The sequence below is a fragment of the Anser cygnoides genome, unplaced genomic scaffold (genome assembly GCF_040182565.1).
Source record: "Anser cygnoides isolate HZ-2024a breed goose unplaced genomic scaffold, Taihu_goose_T2T_genome scaffold_43_1, whole genome shotgun sequence".
Lineage (NCBI taxonomy): Eukaryota > Metazoa > Chordata > Aves > Anseriformes > Anatidae > Anser > Anser cygnoides.
In genome coordinates this window covers 660,694-681,868 of record NW_027103067.1, presented here as the reverse complement: position 1 = coordinate 681,868, position 21,175 = coordinate 660,694, and the positions used below count along the sequence as shown (strand labels likewise).

The 21,175-nt window shown below is 67.1% G+C and overlaps 2 protein-coding genes across 2 annotated transcripts; one reads left to right on the top strand and one right to left on the bottom strand.

Moving 5' to 3' along the window:
* Positions 1 to 1,034: 1,034 nt before the first annotated feature.
* Positions 1,035 to 4,522, bottom strand: LOC136789265 (probable RNA-binding protein EIF1AD). Its single transcript, XM_066989300.1, has 5 exons — positions 4,424 to 4,522; positions 3,527 to 3,635; positions 3,331 to 3,439; positions 2,987 to 3,034; positions 1,035 to 2,140 (listed from the first exon to the last, which is right to left on the bottom strand). Exons 1-5 carry the CDS (start codon positions 4,508 to 4,510, stop codon positions 1,933 to 1,935), a joined length of 561 nt encoding a protein of 186 aa, XP_066845401.1. The 5' UTR covers positions 4,511 to 4,522; the 3' UTR covers positions 1,035 to 1,932.
* Positions 4,509 to 19,448, top strand: LOC136789211 (splicing factor 3B subunit 2-like). The gene is given in 28 exon segments (XM_066989189.1): positions 4,509 to 4,571; positions 4,812 to 5,043; positions 5,856 to 5,902; positions 6,793 to 6,814; positions 6,817 to 6,878; positions 7,657 to 7,729; positions 7,732 to 7,826; positions 9,339 to 9,398; positions 9,517 to 9,629; positions 9,755 to 9,833; positions 10,359 to 10,461; positions 10,549 to 10,637; positions 11,580 to 11,777; positions 11,867 to 11,951; positions 11,954 to 12,000; positions 12,303 to 12,383; positions 13,189 to 13,416; positions 14,255 to 14,404; positions 15,680 to 15,769; positions 15,850 to 15,954; positions 16,663 to 16,767; positions 17,478 to 17,620; positions 17,712 to 17,813; positions 18,402 to 18,411; positions 18,499 to 18,625; positions 19,066 to 19,235; positions 19,363 to 19,390; positions 19,393 to 19,448. Coding segments are annotated over 28 exon segments (2,748 nt in total). The 3' UTR covers positions 19,434 to 19,448.
* The last annotated feature ends 1,727 nt before the right edge of the window (positions 19,449 to 21,175 follow it).

Genomic DNA, 21,175 nt, shown 5'->3' with positions numbered 1-21,175 from the left:
AGTGAGTTACACACACACTACAAGTGGGTCACACACTCACTACAAGTGAGTTACACACACACTACAGGTGGCTCACGCTACGAGTGGGTTACACACGCCCTTTCCAAAGTAGGTCTCACACACACACACTACAAGTGAGTTACACACACACTACAAGTGGGTCACACACTTACTACCAAGTGAGTTACATGCACACTACAAGTGGCTCACACTACGAGTGGGTTACACACGCCCTTACTAAAGTGGGTCTCACACACACACTTTACAAGTGAGTTACACACAAGTTACACACTACAAATGGGACACTTACTACACGTGAGTCACACACACTACAAAAGGGTTACACGCCCCCTTACTACAAGCGAGGAAAAGGGGAAAAAGGGGGGAAAAAGAGGGAAAAGGGGGAAAAAGGGGGAAAAAAAAGGCAGGAAGGACCAAACGAAGCCGCGTGGGCAGCCCCAGACTTTTTTTGGCCCAAATCGGGCCCTAAATGAGCAAAAGGACGGATTTGGCCCCATTTCTCCCCCCGGCTCAGGGCCCGGGACACGAAAAACGCCGATAACGAGGAAAACGGCGCCCGGCCGCGATTTTTGCCCGATTTGTGGAGTTTCGGCGTCCCGCGCAGGAACCGCGTGCTGCGCCCTTTGGGGGGGGGGGCTCCGAGGGGCTTATTAAAACCCATTTTACCAGAAATAGGGGAATTTGTCCCCAAAATCACGCCGAGAAGTCTTTGGGGCGGCGGCGGGGAAGGAAACGGGGGCGCAAGGTTTGGCTTTAATTTTTGGCGGGTTTCGGGGTTTCTTCCCGTTTTTGAGCGGCCGGCGGGGGTTGGTTTGGGTAATTTTGGGGGGGAAGAAGGGATTTTTTTGGGGTTAAACTGCGGCGGTTCGGGAAAAGTTGTAAACACCTCGCGGTTGTGCTGAGGGAAGCGGAGAAACGGGCGGAACAAAATGCGGGATTTCTGCCAAGCGTTTACCATATATGGGCTAAAAGCATCCTGCGCCTGAAAACATCAATAAAAAAGAAAACAGCGATTATTAATTTAACCGTTTTTGGATAAATTCGCCTTTAATTCTTTTTTCCCAGAAAAGGAAACAGCAGGTGAGGAGCAAAAAGCGCCGTTTTTTTGTCGGAAGGGGGCTTTTTTGGGGCAGGGAGGGGGATTTGGGGTTCTCCCCCCGTTATTTAGGGCCCCCCATTTCCCCCCCCCCATTGGCATCCCACAGACCCCGTTTTGGGGCTTTTGGCACTGTTTTGGTGTCCCCCCATTATTTGGGGTCCTCCCTTTTTCGGGGCACTGCTGAATTTGGGGCCCCTCAGCCCCCGTTTTGGGGCTTTTGGCCCCATTTTGGGGTCCCCCCATTATTTGCCCCCCCCCCAGGTCTCCTGGTTTAGGGCCCCAAATTTGGGGTCCCCTCGCTCTGGGGGGGCCCGCGCCCCGTTTTGGGGCTTTTGCTCTGTTTTGGGGGGTCCCGTCTGGGGGCCCCCGGTGCCCTTTTGGGGGCTCGAGGCTCCATTTTGGGGGCGTTTTGCCCGGTTTGGGGATTCAACGCCGCGCTTTGGGGCACGGCCACCCCGTTTTGGGGCCGGACACCCCGTTTGGGGGCACGGCCACCACATTTTGGGGTTGAACACCCTGTTTTGGGGCCGGACGCCCCATTTTGGGGTACGGCCACCACATTTTGGGGCTGGACACCCCATTTTGGGGCCAGACACCCCGTTTTGGGGCACGGCCACCACATTTTGGGGTTGAACACCCTGTTTTGGGGCCAGACACCCCGCTTTGGGGTACGGCCACCACATTTTGGGGCTGGACACCCCATTTTGGGGCCAGACACCCCGTTTTGGGGCACGGCCACCCCGTTTTGGGGCCGGCCGCCCCGTTTTGGGGACTCAGGCGTCCGTTTTGAGGCCGGCGCCGGTCACCGTCCTTTATTGGGGCGCCGCCCCTTCGGCCTCGGCCTCCTTGTCCCCACCGGCCTCCTCCTCCTCCTCCTCATCTTCATCTTCCTCCTCCTCCTCATCTTCCTCCTCCTCCTCATCTTCGTCCTCATCTTCCTCTTCCTCCTCCTCCTCCTCCTCCGTGTCCCCGCCGGCGCCCCCCCGGTTGGTGTTGACGAACAGCTCCGTGTCCCCGCTCCTGGGGGGGGGGGGGGGAGGGCAGCCCCTTCGTTAATTGCCCCCCGTGTTAATTATCGCCTTCCTTAATTGCCTCCCTTCCTCCTCAATTGCCCCCCGCCCTCCTCAATTGCCCCCCGCCCTCCTTAATTGCCCCCCGCCCTCCTTAATTGCCCCCCGCCCTCCTTAATTGCCCCCCTATTCATTAACTGCCCCCCATTAATCCCCCTGCCTGCCCTCAACTCCCCCTCCCAAATTAACCTCCGCGTTAATGACCCGTCTTGAACCCCGACGTTAATTACCCTCTTATTTCCCCCCCAATTAATCTCCCCCATTAATCACCCTCGTTAATTCCCGCTGCTCCCAATTAATCTCCAATTAACCGCCCCCGTTAATCCCATTCCCCCCAATTAATGCCCTCCCCCACTAATTGTTCCCCCTCCATTAACTCCCCCTTCCCCATGCCCCCCACTAATTACTCTCCCCCCATTAATCCCACGCTAATTACTCCCCCCATTAATCCTCTCCTTAATTTCTCCCCAATTAACTCCTCGCTAATTACTCTCCCCATTTATCACCCAACTACCCCCCATTAATTCACCCTCCCATTAATCCCCCCACTAATCACCTCTCATGAACACCTAACAAACCCCATTAATAACCCCCACTAATTACCCCCAATTAACCACTCCCTATTAATTATTCTCTCCATTAATTCCCCTTCCCATTAACCCCCCCACTAATTACCCTCCCATGAATGAACCCCACTAACCCCCCCCCCGTTAACTAACCCATCAATCATTGCTGTGCTAATTGCCCCACTAATTACCCCCCACTAATTACCCCCCACTAATTACCCCCCACTCACCCCTGCCTCTCGCTCGCCCGCTCCGGGGGGACCCCAAAAGCCTCGGGCCTGGGGGGGGGGGGGGGGGGGGGGGGAAGGGGCGGGGTCAGTGCAGTGTGGGCGTGGCCTCACCCACTTGGGGGCGTGGCCTCACCCACTTGGGGGCGTGGCCTCACCCACTTGGGGGCGTGGCCTCACCCACTTGGGGGCGTGGCCTTGCCCTTTTAGGGGCGTTCCCCGCAGTGGGGAACCACGCACAGGGGGTGGGGCTCTGCCCGATTAGGGGCGGGGCTTAGCCCGATCGTGGGCGTGGCCTCGCTCCATATAAGGGCAGGCCCCGCCCCCGGAGGGGCAGGGGGCGGTACCAGAGGCCCTGGCGCTGCAGGAAGCGGACGTGGGGGCGCAGCAGCACCAGCGCCATCTCCGCCTTCACCTTCGCCCCCTCGGCGATGGGGTCCACCAGCAGGAAGTCGCCTGGAGGGGGGGGGGGTCACGGGGGGGGTTACTTGGGGGTCAGGGGGTCACGGGGAGGCCGGGGGGGGGGGGTCACGGGGGGGGCACCTCTCTTGATCCAGACGTGGTGGCGGAAGCGCGGCGGCATGCTGGCCAGGAAGCGCGTCCCCTCGGGGGTCTCCACCTCGTGCAGGTTGTTGCCCGGGGTGCCCAGCACCTTTGGGGGTGGGGGGGGGGCACGGGTTGGTGGCACCCCCCCCCCCAAATTTTTTCACAGCCCCGTTTCTGTCCCCGTGCCCCGTTTCTTCCCCCCGGTGCCCCCCAAGCCCTACGGCTGTGGCCCCCCCATGGCCCCCCCATCCCAGTGACCCCCCCATCCCAGTGACCCCCCCCCACATCACCGTGACCCCCCCACATCCCCTTGGCCCTCCCTGTCCCCCCCACATCACCGTGACCCCCCCACATCCCCTTGGCCCTCCCTGTCCCCCCGTCTGGGTCACGTCCCCATGCACCCCCCCCCTCCCCACGTCCCCTCAGCGTCCCCATTTCCCCCCCCCATATCCCAGCATCCCTCACTGTGTCCCCCCCCCATGCCCCCCCCAGCCCCCCTGTCCCCCCCTGTCCCCCCCACCTCCCCCAGTCCCCCCACTGCCCCCTGATGCCCCCAATGCCCCCCCATTCCCCCCCTGCCCCATGACACCCCCCACCCCCCGACACCCCCCACCCCCTCCCCCTCCCCCTCCCCCATGCCCTTTCTCCCCCACATACCCCAACCCCCCCCATGCCCCCCATCCCCCCCGTTTACCCTGACTCCCCCCCCGCCCCCCCTCCCATGCTCCCCCCTCCCCCCCCATTCCCCCCCCTCCCCCCCACGAGCCTCCTCCTCCCCCCAGTACCCCCCCTTCCCCTCTGAACCTGTGACCCCCCTCCCCCCAACACCTCCCGGTCCCCCCCCCCTCCACGCCCCCTCCCCTCCCCCCCGCCCCCCCCCGCACCCCCCCGCACCCTGACGATTCTCTGCCGCGGGGCGGGCACCACGCGCTCCTCCAGCACCTCCCTGGTCACGTGCTTCCGCTTGGTGGCGCGCGACATGGCGGGGGGGGGCTGCGCGACACCGGGGGGGGAGATGGGGGGAGGGGTCCCGGTGCCTCCGGTACCGCCCCTCCCCCCCCTCCCCTCCTCTCCTCCCCCCCCTCCCGCCCCCGGCCCGGTGCCGCCGCTCCCACCTGGCCGCGCGCGCCTCGCACGCTTCCGGGTGCGGCGTCACTTCCGGCGGCGCCGGGGGGCGTGGCTCCCGCTCTGAGGGGGCGTGGCCCCGTTCTGAGGGGCGTGGCCCCGTTCTGAGGGGCGTGGCTTCGGACGGAGGGGGCGTGGCCCTGCTCCGGCGACGTAGTGGGCGTGGCTACGCAAACGGAGCGAGCCCGCGGGCGTGACGTCACGCGGGAGCGGCGCGGGGATTGGCCGTGCGTGCCCGTGCGTCCCCCCGGCGGCGGCGGCGGCGGCGGCGGCGCAAGATGGCGGCGGAGCGCGCGGAGGCTCCCGGCGCGGCCCCCCCCCGGACTACGCGGGCTGGGCCCCGGCCGAGCTCCGGCACTGCCTGGGGGGGGTCGGGGCCGCCGTGCACGGTGCGGGGGGGCCCGGGGGGGGCACCGGGGGGTCGTGAGGGGAACCGGGGGGTCCGGGAGGGGGTTGGGGGGGCCTTGGGGGGCACCGGGGGGGGCTCGAGGGGTCTGGGGGGGGGCACCAGAGGGGTCTGGGAGGGTACCGGGGGGCTCGGGGGGGTCTTTGGGGGTACCGGGGGGACGGGGGGGTCGGGGGGGGGCACCGGGGGGATGAATGGGGGGAACCGGGGCTTGGGGGGCACTGGGGGGGCTGGGGGGGCCTTGAGGGGTCAGGGGGAGCACCGGGGGGGGGCCTGGGAGGGACCGGGGGGCTCCGGGGGGTCTTGGGGGATACCGGGGGGAAACGGGGGGGGGGGTCCGGGGGGGCCTGGAGGAGAACGGGGGGGCATGGGGGGTGCAGGGGGCTGGGGGTACAGGAGGAGAACCGGGGGGGCACCTGGGGGTCATCAGGGGGAATCGGGGGGGGCGGGAGGGAGCTCGGGGGGGGGACTTGGGGGGCACCGGGGGAGCTGGGGGGTCCTGGGGGGAACCGGGGGGGGGCGGTGGGGGGACGCTGAGGGGGAACGGGGGGCTCAGAGGAGCTCAAAGGGGCCTGGGGGGGCACCGGGGGGGAAAACTGGGGTTTGGGGGGGGGGGGGTCCTGGGGGGTCTTGAGGGGGGTCCGGGGGGGCTAAGGGGGATGGGGAGGCTCGGGGGGGGGGGGTCCTGGGGGGAAAAGGGGGGCTCGGGGGGAGATGGGAACCGGGGGGAGGTGTTTTTCGGGGGGGGGGCACTGGGGGTCCAGTTCCTGCTGACCCCCCCCCCGCGCCCCGCAGGCAGCCGGGAGGAGCTGGTGGAGCGGCTGCAGAGCTACACGCTGCAGGTGGGCCCCCCCCCCAAAAAAATGGGACCTCCCCTAAAAAAACACCCCCCCAAACTGGGACCCCCCCCCCCCCGAAAAGGGGACTCCTCTTGTTAATCAGGCCCCCCCCCCCCAAAAAAAAACAACTGGGAGCCCCTGCCAAAAAAGGGGACACCCCAAACCACAGTTACCCTGAAAAAAATTGCCCCCCCCCCCTAAAAAAACAGGGTCTCCACAAAATATCCCCCCCCCCCCCCCGGTAACTGGGGACACCCCCAGAAAAATTTGGGACCCTCCCCCCCCCCCCAAGAAAAAGCAGGGACGTCCCACAAAAACCAGCTCCCCCCCGAAAATAGTGGGACCTCCCCCCCAAAAAAACGGGACCCGAAAATGGCCCCCCCCGAAAAACAGGACCCCCCATAAAAACAGGACCCCCCCAAAAAACAGGACCCCCCCAAAAAACAGGACCCCCCCCCCCAAAAAACAGGACCCCCCCCCAAAAAAACAGGACCCCCCCCCCAAAAAACAGGACCCCCCCCCCATAAAAACAGGACCCCCCCCATAAAAACAGGACCCCCCTAAAAACAGGACCCCCCCCAAAAAAACAGGACCCCCCCCAAAAAAACAGGACCCCCCCATAAAAACAGGACCCCCCCCAAAAAAACAGGACCCCCCCAAAAAACAGAACCCCCCCAAAACAGGGGGACCCCCCCCAAAAGGGGGACTCCTAAACCAGGCTCCCCCCCCCCAAAAAAATGGGATCCGTACAAAAACTTGCCTACCCCCCCAAAACCGGGGACGCCCCTTCCCGCCCCCCAAAAATGCCCCCCCCCAAAATCCTGGGACACCCCCCCTAAAAAAATGGGCCCCCCCCCAAATGAGGGGCCCCCCGTTAACTGCCCCCCCCCCAGACCGGGGTGGTGCTGAGCCGCCCGCGCTGCGCCCCGAGGACGGGGACAAGGCCCCCCCTGCCCGCACAGGTACGGGGGGGTATGGGGTCGGGGGGGGTTATGGGGTCACGGGGGGTTATGGGGTCACGGGGGGGGGGGGTTATGGGGCCGGGGGGTTATGGGGGTTATGGGGTCGGGGGGGGGGTATGGGGGGTTATGGGGTCGGGGGGGGCAGTTATGGGGTCGGGGGGGTTATGGGGTCGGGGGGGTTATGGGGGTCGGGGGGGGTATGGGGGGGTTGGGGGGGGGGCGGTTATGGGGGGGGGGGTCGGGGGGTTATGGGGGTTGGGGGGGGGGGGGGGGGTTATGGGGTCGGGGGGGGGGGGTTATGGGGGGGTATGGGGTCGGGGGGGTTATGGGGGGTATGGGGTCGGGGGGGTATGGTGGGGTTATAGGGGTGGGGGGGCGGTTATGGGGTAGGTTATAGGGTCAGGGGTGGGTTATTAGGTTGGGGGGTTATGGGGGGGTTATGGGGTCCGGGGGAGTATGGGGGGGTTGTGGGGTCGGGGGGGGTTATAGGGCCGGGGGGCGGTTATGGGGTAGGTTATAGGGGTCAGGGGGGTTATGGGGTGGGGGGGGTTGTGGGGGGGTTATGGGGTGGGGGGCTATGGGGACGGTTATGGGGCTGGGGGGGTTATGGGGGGCGTTATGGGGGTGTTGGGGGGGTTATGGGGTCGGGGGGGAGTGTGGGCGGCTGGGTTTTGGGGGGGGGCTTGTGGGGTTTTGGGGGCGTTTATAGGGTTTTGGGGGGCGTTTATAGGGTTTTGGGGGGCGATACCTAATTCTCGGTTGCGTGACCCCCCTTTGGGCACCCCCCCCCCCCAGCCCCCCCGGTGCCGCTGGTGCCCCCCGCCGCCCCCGGGGCTGGGGCTGGGCTTCGGGCTGGGGGTGGGGGTGGGGGTGGCCCCCGCCCCCCGGGGCTGTCGGAGGAGGAGCGCCTGAGCCTGGCCCAGCAGCAGGCGGCCCTGCTGCTGCAGGAGGAGCGCGCCCAGCAGGTGGGTGCCCCCCAGCACCCATGGGTGCCCCCACCCTTGGGTGCTCCCCCGGCACCCATGGGTCCCCCCAGTATCTGTGAGGGCTGGGGAAGGGAAGAGGGGAGAAGGGGGAGGGCATGCATGGGTGCCCCCCACAGCACCCTTGGGTGCCCCCCTGCACCCTTGGGTGCCCCCCAACCTTATGTGCCCCCCACTCCCACCCATGGATCCACCCCCAGTATCTGTGGGGCCTGCCCCAGCAGCTGGGGACAGGGGAGAGGGGGAGGGGGGAAGGGGAGGGCACCCATGGGTGCCCCCCAGCACCTATGGGTCCCCCGAGTATATGTGGGGACTGCCCCAGGAACTGGGGATGGGGGAAGGGGAGGGCACCCATGGGTGCCTCTCCTAGCACCCTTGGGTGCCCCCCAACCTTGGGTGCCCCCCAGCCTATGGATCCACCCCCCTGTGTCTGGGGGTGGTGCCCTGGAAGTTGGGGAGGGGTGGTATGGGGAGGGAGGAAGGATGGGGGAGCACCCAAGGGTGTTATGAGGACACCCATGGGTGCCCCCCACCCTTGAGTGCCCCTCACTCCCACCCATGGATCCCCCCCCCCAGTATCTGTGGGGCCTGCCCCAGCAGCTGGGGAGGGGGGTAGGGGGAGGGGAGGGCACCCATGGGTGCCCCCCAGCACCTTTGGGTGCCCCCCAACCTCGGGTGCCCCCCCCCAATTCCTGGGTCAATCTTCCTATGTCTTGGAGTGGTGCCCTGGGAGCTGGGGTGGGGGATATGGGGATGAGGGGGAGGGGGAAGTGGAGGGAGCACCCTTGGGTGCCCCCCAGCACCCTTGGGTGCCCCCAATTCTTGGGTGCCCCCGCCTGGCACCCATGGGTACTCTTCCAGTATCTGTGGGGGCTGCTTCAGGAGCTGGGGAATGGGAGAGGGGGAGGGAGGAAGGGGAGGGCACTCATGGGTGCCCCCCAGCACCTTTGGGTGCCCCGCAGTCTGGGTGCCCCCTACGGCACCTATGGATCCCTTACAGTATCTGTGGGGGCTGTGTCAGGAGCCGGAGGAGGGGCATATGGGGAGGAGAAGGGGAAGCGTGGGGGGGCAGGGACATCCATGGGTGCCGGGGGGCACCCTTGGGTGCTGGGGGGGTATGTGGGGGTGCTGGGGAGGGGGTAGAGCTCCTGGGGGTGTCAGGGAGCACCCAGGGGTGGGGTTTATGGGGTGGGGAGGGGGTGGCTGTGGGTGCTGGGGGGGTGGTTGTGGGTCCCATGGGTGCTGGGGGGTGAGACACCCATGGGTGCTGGGGGGATTATCTGTGGGTGCTGGGAGACCGGTAGGGGTGGGGGTGCACCCATGGGTGCTGGCGGGGGGAAGGGGGAGCATTATGGCTAATGTGAGTGACAAGGGGCACCCGTGGTTGCTGGGCGGGGGGGCATGTGGGTGCTGGGAGCCCCCCATGGGTGCTGTGGCGGTGGAGGGACACCCAGCTCAGCACCCATGGGTGCTGCCCCCCCTCCCCGCCCCCAGGGCCAGCACCAGTTCGGGGACAAGGCGAAGGAGCAGGAGCTGCTGGAGCAGCAAAAACGGGTGAGGGCGATGGCGGGGGGGGGGGCAGGGACAACCTTGGGTGTTCCCCCACCCTTGGGTGCTCCCCCACCTTTGGGTGCCCCTCCTCACCCGTGGGTGTCGTCGTCCCCCCCCCCAGGCGGCCGTGCTGCTGGAGCAGGAGCGGCAGCAGGAGATGGCCAAGCTGGCGCCCGCCGTGCCCCGGCCCCCTGAGGGAGCACCCATGGGTGCCCGTGCCCCCTCCCCCCCGAGGTGAGCCCCTTCCCCCCCCCGTCTCCCCCAATCTCTCCCCCTCCCCTCCCCCCCAATCTCTCCCCCCCCCAAATCCCCCGCCCCCAGAATTCTGACCCCGTTTCTGTGCCCCCCCCCGCAGGCAGCGCACCCATGGGTGCCCCCATGCCCATGGGCGCCTCCCGGCCCCGCGGCCCCCCCCCGCCGGGGGAGGAGAGCAGAGAGGTGAGGGGGGGCCCTAAAGGGGCTTACGGGGTGGGGGGCGGGGCCCTAAAGGGTGTTATTGGGTGGGGGGGGCCCTAAAGGGTTTTTTGGGGTTGGGGGGGGGGGCCCTAAAAGGGCTTTTGGGGTGAGGGGGGCACCCTAAAATCTTCATGGGGTGGGGGGTGGGGCCCCACATCCTTTTGGGGTGAGCGGGGGGCCCTAAAGGTCTTACGGGATGGGGGAGGGGTAGGGGGGTGCCCTAAAATCCTTATGGGGTGGGGGCGGGCGGTCCCCAGGTCCTTGGGGGGGGGGGGGTCTTATGGGGTGGGGGCCCAAAATTCTTATGGGGTGGGGGGGGGGGGGCCCTAAAGTCTCTATGGGCTGAGGGTCGTTTGGGGTCCTTACGGGGTGGGTGGGGGTCCTAAAGTCCCTATGGGGTGGGGTGGGGGGTCCCCGGGGGGTCCCCGAGGCCCCTATGGGGTCGGAGGGGTCCTCGCGGCCCTTTTGGGATCCCCGAGACCCCCACGGGTGCCCCCTCCCCCCCAGCTGGACGACGCGGCGGGCCCCAAGATCCCGCAGGCGCTGGAGAAGATCCTGCAGCTGAAGGAGATCCGCCAGGAGGAGCTGATCACCGTGCCGGGGCTGACGGGTGGGCACCCATGGGTGCTGGGGGGCTGGGGGGGGGGGGTCGGGGTGCCCCCTCCGACCCTCCCCCTAAACGTTTTTGGGGTGGCAGTGGAGGACGAGCTGGAGATGGAGGCGCGCTCGCTGCTCCCGCTGCCCGTGCACGAGGCCGAGGAGGACCCGGTGCTGTCCAAGAAGGAGGTGAGCACCCATGGGTGCTGCACTGGGGGTGGGGGGAGGGGGGAGGGGGTCTCAAACCGTCCCCGAGGGGGTGGTGTGGTGGGGGAGGGCTGAGGGTGCTGGGTAGGGTGTGGGGAGGGGGAGCTGAGGGTGCTGGGAGCCACACGGAGCACCCAAGGGTGCTAGGGGGACACCCATGGGTGCTCAGCATCATGGAGAGCACTTATGGGTGCTAGAGTTGTATGAGGGACCTAAGGGTGCTGGGTGCTGGATGGAGGACACAAGGGTGCTGGGTGCCACGTGGAGGAGGCCCAAGGGTGCTGGGTTCTGGATGGAGCACCCATGGGTGCTGGGTGCCGTAGAGAACACACAGAGGTACTGGGTTGTGTATCCAGCACTCATGGGTGCTGCGTACCACGTGGAGGACTAAGGGTGCTCAGTGCCATTTAGAGGACACCAATGGGTGCTGGGTGCCATAGGAGTACCTAAAGGTGCTGGTCTCCGTATGAAGAATCTGTGGGTGCTCAACACCCCTGGGAAGACACCTAAAAGTTTTGGGTGTCCCTGGGAGCACCCATGGGTGCCACAGGAGCACCTGTGGGTTCCACATGAAGCATCCATGGGTGCTCAGCACCCCACGAGAGGCACCCAAGGGTGCTCAGTGTTCCATAGATGATGCTTGAGGGAGGACACCTACGGGTGCTGGGCACCCCTGGGAGCACCCATGGGTGCTGAATGCCCCCGGGAGCATCCATGGGTGCCACAGGAGCACATACAGGTTCCACATGAAGCACCCATGGGTGCTCAGTACCGCATGACAGACACCCAAGGGCGCTCAGTGTTCTATGGATGATGCTTGAGGGAGGACACCCATGGGTGCTGGGTGCCCCCGGGATCACCCATGGGTGCTGGGTGCCCCCGGGATCACCCATGGGTGCCACCCACCCCATTCCCCCCCCCCAGCGCAACCGCAAGCGCCGCAACCGCAAGAAGAAGAAGCGCCCGCGGGGGGCGCGGGAGGGGGCCGCCCCCCGGGGCTGGGCACCCACGGGTGCCGCGGAGGCGCCGGAGCCCGAGGTGGAGGTGGAGTACGTGACCGAGGAGCCCGAGATCTACGACCCCAATTTCGTCTTTTTTAAGAGGATTTTTGAGGCCTTTAAGGTACGTGGGTGGGGTAGGGGATGAGTGGGGGCAGCACCCATGGGTGGCAGCACCCATGGGTGGCCCTAACACCCCCACCTCCCTCGCAGCTGACAGACGAGGTGAAGAAGGACAAGGAGAAGGAGCCTGACCGTGCCGAGCGCCCCGAGAGCGCCGCCGCCCCCGAAAAAAGGGGGAGGACGGGCGCAGGGGCAGCGAGGACGACAGCTCCGAGGACGAGCAGGTGGGGGGGGGGCACCCTAATGGGTGGGGGGCACCCTAATGGGGTGGGGGGCGTTCTTATGGGGTGGGGGGCACCCTAACGGGTGGGGGCGGCCTTATGGGGTGGGGGGCACCCCAAGGGGGTAACGGGGGCGTTAAGGGGTCCTAGTGGGGGAATTGGGGTGCCAAAATGGGGTGGGGGGCGTTAGGGGCGCTGTAACGGGGCAATCGGGGTGTTAAGGACCCCCCCGTGGGTGAGGGACGAGGCCGGGGCACCCGCGGGTGGGGCTGACGGTGCCGGGGCACCCATGGGTGCTGCTGCAGGAGAAGAAGCCCGAGGTGCCCAAGCTGTCCAAGAAGAAGCTGCGGCGCATGAACCGCTTCACCGTCGCCGAGCTCAAGCAGGTGAGGCTGGGGCACCCCAGGGTGCTCCCTGGGGACCCCGCTGTCACCCCAGAGTGGTCCCTGGGGACCTGGGATCACCCCTGGGTGCCCATTGATTCTTTTGGGGACCTCAGTGCCACCCCGGGGTGCTCCTTAGGGACCCCAGTGTCACCCCTGGGTGCTCATTGTGTTCCTTAGGGCTACCAGTGGCACCTTGGGGTGCTTCCTGCGGGCCTGGTGTCACCCTTGGGTGCTGCCTGGGGACGCTGCTGTCACCCTTGGGTGCCCGTTGTGCTCCTTAGGGACACCAGTGTCACCCCGGGGTGCCTCTTGGGGTCCTGGTGTCACCCTGGGGGCGCTCCCCTAGGGACACAGGGATCACCCCTGGGTGCCCATTGATTCCCTTGGGGGCCCCAGTGCCACCCTGGGGTGCTCCTTGGGGACCCCGCTGTCACCCCTGGGTGCTCCTTGGGGACCCCGGTGTCGCCATGGGGTGCCCATTGATTCCCGTAGGGATCCCGGTGTCACCCAAGGGTGCCCGTTAACCCCTTCCCTCCCGCCCCAGCTCCCCCATTAACCCCTTCCTCCCCCCAGCTCCCCCATAACCCCTTCTCCCTCCCGCCCTTCTCACTCCCCATTAACCCCTTCCCCCGGCCCCAACTCCCCCCATTAACCCCTTCTCCCCCCATTAACCCCTTCCCTCCCGCCCTTTCTCCCCCCATTAACCCTTTCTCCCCCCATTAACCCCTTCCCCGGCCCCAACTCCCCCCCCAATTAACCCCTTCTCCCCCCCTTCCCCTTGCCGTTAACCCCTTCGCCCCCGCAGCTGGTGGCCCGCCCGGACGTGGTGGAGATGCACGACGTGACGGCTCAGGACCCGAAGCTGCTGGTGCACCTCAAGGCCACGCGCAACTCGGTGCCGGTGCCGCGCCACTGGTGCTTCAAGCGCAAGTACCTGCAGGGCAAGCGCGGCATCGAGAAGCCGCCCTTCGAGCTGCCCGACTTCATCAAGCGCACCGGCATCCAGGAGATGCGCGAGGCCCTGCAGGAGAAGGTGGGGGGCCGGGGGGGTAAGGGGGCGGGGGGCTTTGGGGCTGGGAACCGATTTTGGGGCTGGGGGCAATGGGGAGGGGGCTTTGGGTTTTGAGGGCTTTCGGGCTGGGGGAGATGGGGCTGGGGACGATGGGGAGGGGGGATTTGGGGCTGGGGACAATGGGGAGGGGGGATTTGGGGCTGGGGGAGATGGGGAGGGGGGATTTTGGGAGGTGGGTGGACTGGGGGAGGTATGGGGCTGGGGGAGATGGGGAGGGGGGATTTGGGGTTGGGGACGATGGGAAGGGGGGATTTGGGGCTGGGGGAGATGGGGAGGGGGATTTGGGGCTGGGCACAACGGGGAGGGGGATTTGGGTTTTGAGGGCTTTGGGGCTAGGGGAGATGGGGCTGGGGATTTGGGGCTGGGGACGATGGGAAGGGGGGATTTGGGGCTGGGGGAGATGGGGAGGGGGATTTGGGGCTGGGGGAGATGGGGCTGGGGGAGACGGGGAAGGGGGGATTTGGGGCTGGGGGAGACGGGGAAGGGGGATTTGGGGCTGGGGGAGACGGGGAAGGGGGATTTGGGGCTGGGGGAGACGGGGAAGGGGGATTTGGGGCTGGGGGAGATGGGGCTGGGGGAGATGGGGAGGGGGGATTTGGGGCTGGGGGAGATGGGGAGGGGGGACTTGGGAGGTGGGGGGCTGGGGGAGAGTTACGGGGCGGGGGTCTTTGGGGTGGGGGAGGGTGGGGCTGATGGTGCCGGGCTTCGGAACAGGCTTGGGGGTCTGTGGGGTCAGGTTGGGGGGCGGTGGGGGGGGGGGGGGGGGCTGCGGGGCACCCCTGACCCCCGCGCGGCGCAGGAGGAGCAGAAGACGATGAAGTCCAAGATGCGTGAGAAGGTGCGGCCCAAGATGGGCAAGATCGACATCGACTACCAGAAGCTGCACGACGCCTTCTTCAAGTGGCAGACCAAGCCCAAGCTCACCATCCACGGCGACCTCTACTACGAGGTGGGGCTGGGGGCGTCACGGGGGGCTGGGGTGACGTCGGGGGCGTCGTCGGGGCCTCGGGGACGTCATCGGGGAGTCGGTGGCGTCTTTGTTGCGTTGGGGACGTCATTGGGGCGTTGGGTGACATCGACGTGGCGTTGGGCAACGGCGGCATGGCGTTGGGCGACGTCATCGGGCCTTGGGGATGTCGTCAGGGCGGTGGTGGCGTCTTTGTTGCGTTGGGGGACGTCATCGGGGCATTGGGTGACATCATCAGGGCGTTGGTGGCGTCTTCGTTGCGTTGGGGACGTCATCGGGTTGTTGGGTGACATCAATGTGGCATTGGGGGACGTCATCGGGGTGTTGAGGATGTCATTGGGCGTTGGGTGGCATCATCAGGGCGTTGGGGACGTCTTCGTTGCGTTGGGGACGTCATTGGGGCGTTGGGTGACATCGACGTGGCGTTGGGCGATGTCTTCAGGGCCTTGGGGGACATCACCAGGGCGTTGGGTGATGTCATCAGGGTGTTGGTGGCGTCTTCGTTGCGTTGGGGGACATCACTGGGGCCTTGGGGACGTCACTGGGGTGTTGGGTGACATCATCGGGGCGTTGGGTGACGTCATCGGGGCGTTGGGTGACGTCATCAGGGCCTGGGGGGGTCTTCGGGGCGCTGGGTGGCATCTTCGTGGCATTGGGTGACGTCAACGTGGTGTTGGTGACATCAACGTGGTGTCGGTGACGTCATCGGAGCCTTGGGGGACGTCAACAGGTCCTTGGGGGGCGTCCTCGGGGCATTGGGTGATGTCATCGGGGTGTTGGTGACGTCATCGGGGTGTTGGGTGACATCATTGGGGTGTTGGGGGGTCATGGCGCTGGGGGGAGTCACGGTGTCCCCACGGCGTTGGGTGACGTCATCACGGTGTTGGGTGACGTCACGGTGACGCTGGGTGACGTCATCAGGATGTCACCGTGACATCGGGTGACGTCGTCATGATGTCCCTGTGGCGTTGGGTGAGGTCATCATGGCGTTGGGTGACATCATCGTGGCGTCGCCATGGCATTGGGCGACATCATCGTGACGTCATCATGGCGTTGGGTGACGTCACCGGCGCTCGGTGGCGCCCCCGCGATGCTCAATCGCGGTGCCACCCCTGGGGGACATCAAGGAGCCCCTGGGTGACGTCACCGCGCCCACGCGTGACGTCACACCCCCCGATGACGTCACACCCCCGATGACGTCACACCCCCCGATGACGTCACACCCCCGATGACGTCACACCCCCGATGACGTCACAGGGCAAGGAGTTCGAGACGCGCCTGAAGGAGAAGAAGCCGGGCGACCTCTCGGACGAGCTGCGCATCGCCCTGGGCATGCCCGTGGGGCCGGTGAGGGGGCACCCATGGGTGATGGGGGGTGATGGGGGTGGGGGGCACCCTTGGGTGCTGACCCCTCCCCCCCCCCCCAGAGCGCCCACAAGGTGCCCCCCCCGTGGCTGATCGCCATGCAGCGCTACGGGCCCCCCTCCTACCCCAACCTGAAGATCCCGGGGCTCAACTCGCCCATCCCCGAGGTGAGGGGCACCCATGGGTGGGGGGGGGCACCCGTGGGTGGGGGGGGGGTCGCGGGGGCAATCGTGGGTGGGGGGCTGTGAGCTGGGGGGGTTGGGGGCTTGGGGGGGGAACAGAAGGGGGTTTTGGGGGGCTTGGGGGGAGGGAAGGGGTTTTGGGGAGCCGGGGGGCACCCATGGATGGGTGGGGGTCGGGGGCGCACCCATGGGTGGGGGCCTGGAGGGGGCACCCATGGGTAGGGGGGCTGTGAGCTGGAGGGGTTTGGGGGCTTGGGGGGGGGTGGTGGGGAGGGAAGGGGGTTTTGGGGAGCTGGGGGGTGCACCCATGGGTGGGGAGCACCTATGGGTGGGGGGGTCTGGGAGGGCACCTGTGAGTGGGGGGCTGTGAGCTGGGGGGTTTTGGGGACTGGGGGGGAAGGGTGGGGAAGGAAGGGGGTTTTTGGGAGCTGGGGGGATTGGGGGGGTGTTTGGGGGCTGGGGGGGCACCCATGGGTGGGGGGGGGGGCCGGGGGGGCACCCATGGGTGGGGGGCTGTGAGCTGGGGAGTTTGGGGACTCGGGGGGAGGGGATTCGGGGGGAGGGGAGGGGGAGGGAAGGGAGTTTTGGGGAGCTGGGGGGGGCTGTTTGGGCAGGGGGTAACGGGGTTTTTAGGTGCCGGGGGGGCTGCACCCATGGGTGCTGGTTTGGGGGGCTCACCCTTCCCCCCCCCAGGGCTGTTCGTTCGGGTACCACGCGGGGGTGGGGGAAGCCCCCGTGGACGAGACGGGGAAGCCGCTCTACGGGGACGTCTTCGGCACCAACGCCGCCGAGTTCCAGGTGGGGGGGGGCACCCAGGGGTGGGGGTGGGGGCACCCGGGGGGGAGGGCACCCATGGCGGGGGAGCGACCCCTCCCCAATCCCCCCTCCTCCCTAAAGGGGCACCCGTGGGACTCCCCCCCCACCCCCTTTTGCCCCCCCCCCCCCGCCCCCCTCCTGCCCCGTCTGGGGGTCCCTGCGCCCCCCCCCCCATTTTGGGGGTCCTCTCCCTGTGCCCCCCCCCCCATTTAATGCCCCCCCCCAGGCGACGGAGGAGGAGGAGAACCCCCCCCCCGCTTCCTTTGAGGCTCTCCCCATTGCCCCCAACCCCCCCGACCCCCCAACCCCCCCCCCATTTTTTGGGGGGGCCCCTCCCCGTGCCCCCCCCACCAACGCCCCCCCCGGCCCCCCCCAGGCAAAGGAGGAGGAGGAGGAAGACGAGAGGCCCCCCCTTCCTTTGAGGCTCTCCCCATTGCCCCCAAACCCCCCCGACCCCCAAACCCCCCCATTTTTTGGGGGGCCCCTCCCTTGCCCCCCCCCCCCACTTAACGCCCCCCCCCCCCCCCCCAGGTGAAGGAGGAGGACAAGAGCCCCCCCCCCCCCCTTCCTTTGAGGCTCTCCCCATTCCCCCCAGTCCCTCCCCGACCCCCCAAACCCCCCCCCCCATTTTTTGGGGGGCCCCTCCCGTGCCCCCCCCCCCCCACCAACGCCCCCCCCCGGCCCCCCCCCAGGCGAAGGAGGAGGAGGAGGAGATCGACCGCACGCCCTGGGGGGAGCTGGAGCCGTCGGACGAGGAGTCCTCGGAGGAGGAGGAGGAGGAGGAGAGCGACGAAGAGAAGCCGGACGAGAGCGGCTTCGTCACCCCCGCCGACAGGTCCGGCCCCCCCCGGCACCCACGGGTGCTCCCCCCACCTTCGGGTGCCCCTCGTAACCCCCCCCTTTTATTTTTGTGCCCCCCCCCGTAGCGGCCTCATCACCCCCGGGGGCTTCTCGTCGGTGCCGGCGGGGATGGAGACCCCCGAGCTGATCGAGCTGCGCAAGAAGAAGATCGAGGAGGCCATGGACGGGTGGGGGGGGGGCACAAAAAATGGGGGGGGGGCATTTAGGGGGGGCGGGGGGTGTTTGGGGGGGGCTGGGGGGTGTTTGGGGGGTACGGTGTGGTTGGGGGGGTTTAGGGGGAGGTGGGGGGAGAGGGAGGTCTGGGGGGTTCTTGGGGGGGTATTTTGGGGGGGTATTTTTGGGGAGGGGGGACGTTTATTGGGGGGGGCATTTTGGGGGGGGTATTTTGGGGAGGGGGGGGACGTTTATTGGGGGGGGCATTTTGGGGGGGGTTGGGGGGGTTAGGGGGAGGCGGTGGGAGGGGGAGGTCCAGGGGGCACCGGGGGGTTATGGGGGCTTATTTGGGGGGGGGGGTTATTGGGGGGGGGGCATTTATTTGGGGGGAATTTGGGGGGTGAAGGAATTACGGGGGGGTCACGGGGGGGGTGAGGGGTCTTTTGGGGGGGCAGGACAATTTGGGGGGGGGTCAGAGGCCTTTTGGGGCAGGAGAATTTGGGGGTGCAGGGGGTCTTTGGGGGGGGGCAGGGGTCTTTTTGGGGAGGGGGAGGCCAATTTTGGGGGGGGGGGGACACCAGCTGGGTGCCCTGTACCCCAAGAGGCCTCACTGTTGGGGGGGGGACATTGCGGGATCCCATTGGGTTCCCCCACCCGTAACCCCCACCCCCACCCCGTAACCCCCCGGTGCCCCCCCAGGAGCGAGACCCCCAGCTGTTCACCGTGGTCCCCGAGAAGCGCACGGCCACCGTGGGCACGGCGCTGATGGGCTCCACGCACATCTACGACGTGGCTGCCGTGAGTAAGGGGGGGGCGGCACCTCGGAGTCCCGCCCACGGCACCCATGGGTGCTGAGCACCCGGCTGCCGTGAGTGAAGGGGCTGGGCAGCACCTCAGGGTCCCCTCCCATGGCACCCATGGGTGCTGAGCACCCCCTTCAGCCACTGTGAGTGAAAATGGGGGGGGCAGCACCTCGGGGTCCCCCCCGGCACCCATGGGTGCTGAGCGCCCAGCTGCTGTGAGTGGAAACGGGGGGGGGCACTACTCAGGGTCCCCCACGGCACCCATGGGTGCTGAGCACGCCCCCAGCCGCCGTGAGTAAAGCGGGGGGCGGCACCTCGGGGTCACCCCCACGGCACCCATGGGTGCTGAGCATGTCCCCCCCTAGCTGCCATGAGTGAAGGGGGGCAGCACCTCGGGGTCCCCCCACGGCACCCCTGGGTGCTGAGCGCCCCCCCGCCCCCCCCGCAGGTGCTGGGCCGCAAGGGGGGCCGGGCGAGGCGCAGGGCGTGGAGGTGGCGCTGGCGCCCGAGGAGCTGGAGCTGGACCCCACGGCCATGACGCAGAAGTACGAGGAGCACGTGCGCGAGCAGCAGGCGCAGGTGGAGAAGGAGGACTTCAGCGACATGGTGGCCGAGCACGCCGCCAAGCAGAAGGTGCGGACCCCCGGGACCCCCGGGACCCCCGGGACCCCCCGGGACCCCCCAACCCGCTGACCCCCCCCCCCAACCCCCTGACCCCCCCAACCCGCTGACCCCCCTTTTCTCCCCCCCCCCCCCGCAGCAGAAGAAGCGCAAGGCGCAGCCCCAGGACGCCGCGGCGGCGGCAAGAAGTACAAGGAGTTCAAGTTTTAGCCCATTTCGGCGGATTTCACCCCAAAGCTCACCTCCCCCCACCCAGGGGGCACCCACCCCCAAGTGTCGCCCCCCCCGGAATTGTGCGCCCCCCCCCCAGTTATGCTCCCCCTGTTTTGTAAATAAAGGCCTGGCTGCCACCGCCCTGTGCTGCTCTGCCCACACCCCATAGATACTGGGAGCACCGGGCCATACTGGGAACACTGGGCCCACACCTATCAGGGTTAATGGGAGCACTGGGCCACACATGCTGGGGGTACTGGGAGCACCGGGCCATACTGGGAACACTGGGCCCACACCTACCAGGGTTACTGGGAGCACTGGGCCACACATACTGGGGGTACTGGGAGCACTGGGCCATGCTGGGGACACTGGGCCCACACCTATCAGGGTTACTGGGAGCACTGGGCCACACATACTGGGGGTACTGGGAGCACCGGGCCATGCTGGGGACACTGGGCCCACACCTATCAGGGTTAATGGGAGCACTGGGCCACACATGCTGGGGGTACTGGGAGCACCGGGCCATACTGGGAACACTGGGCCCACACCTACCAGGGTTACTGGGAGCACCGGGCCATGCTGGGGACACTGGGCCCACACCTATCAGGGTTAATGGGAGCACTGGGCCACACATGCTGGGGGTACTGGGAGCACCGGGCCATACTGGGAACACTGGGCCCACACCTACCAGGGTTACTGGGAGCACCGGGCCATGCTGGGGACACTGGGCCCACACCTATCAGGGTTAATGGGAGCACTGGGCCACACATGCTGGGGGTACTGGGAGCACCGGGCCATACTGGGAACACTGGGCCCACACCTACCAGGGTTACTGGGAGCACTGGGCCACACATACTGGGGGTACTGGGAGCACCGGGCCATGCTGGGGACACTGGGCCCACACCTATCAGGGTTAATGGGAGCACTGGGCCACACATACTGGGGGTACTGGGAGCACCGGGCCATACTGGGAACACTGGGCCCATACCTACCAGGGTTACTGGGAGCACTGGGCCACACATACTGGGGGTACTGGGAGCACCGGGCCATACTGGGAACACTGGGCCCACACCTACCAGGGTTACTGGGAGCACTGGGCCACACATACTGGGGGTACTGGGAGCACTGGGCCATACTGGGAACACTGGGCCCATACCTACCAGGGTTACTGGGAGCACTGGGCCACACATACTGGGGGTACTGGGAGCACTGGGCCATATTGGGAATACTGGGCCCACACCTACCAGGGTTACTGGGAGCACTGGGCCGTACTGGGAGCACTGGCCCACACCTACCAGGGTTACTGGGAGCACTGGGCCGTACTGGGAGCACTGGCCCACACCTACCAGGGTTACTGGGAGCACTGGCCCACACATACCAGGGTTACTGGGAGCACTGGGCAGTACTGGGAACACTGGGCCGCAGATACTGGGGTTACTGGGAGCCCTGGGCCACACATACCAGGGTTACTGGGAGCACTGGGCAGTACTGGGAACACTGGGCCGCAGATACTGGGGTTACTGGGAGCCCTGGGCCACACATACCAGGGTTACTGGGAGCACCGGGCCATACTGGGAACACTGGGCCCACACATACCAGGGTTACTGGGAGCACTGGGCTGTACTGGGAGCACTGGCCCACACCTACCAGGGTTACTGGGAGCCCTGGGCCACACATACCAGGGTTACTGGGGAGCACTGGGCAGTACTGGGAACACTGGGCCGCAGATACTGGGGTTA

What these genes read in the sequence shown, in the direction of transcription:
- LOC136789265 (XM_066989300.1), bottom strand. Translation starts at nt 4,510, where the DNA reads ATGTCGCGCGCCACCAAGCGGAAGCACGTGACCAGGGAGGTGCTGGAG. An exon ending in CGCGGCAGAGAATCGTCAGG is followed by an intron (nt 3,636 to 4,423) that starts GTGCGGGGGGGT and finishes CCACCCCCAAAG; the next exon opens with GTGCTGGGCACCCCGGGCAA. An exon ending in CGGGCGAGCGAGAGGCAGGG is followed by an intron (nt 2,141 to 2,986) that starts GTGAGTGGGGGG and finishes CCCCCCCCCCAG; the next exon opens with GAGCGGGGACACGGAGCTGT.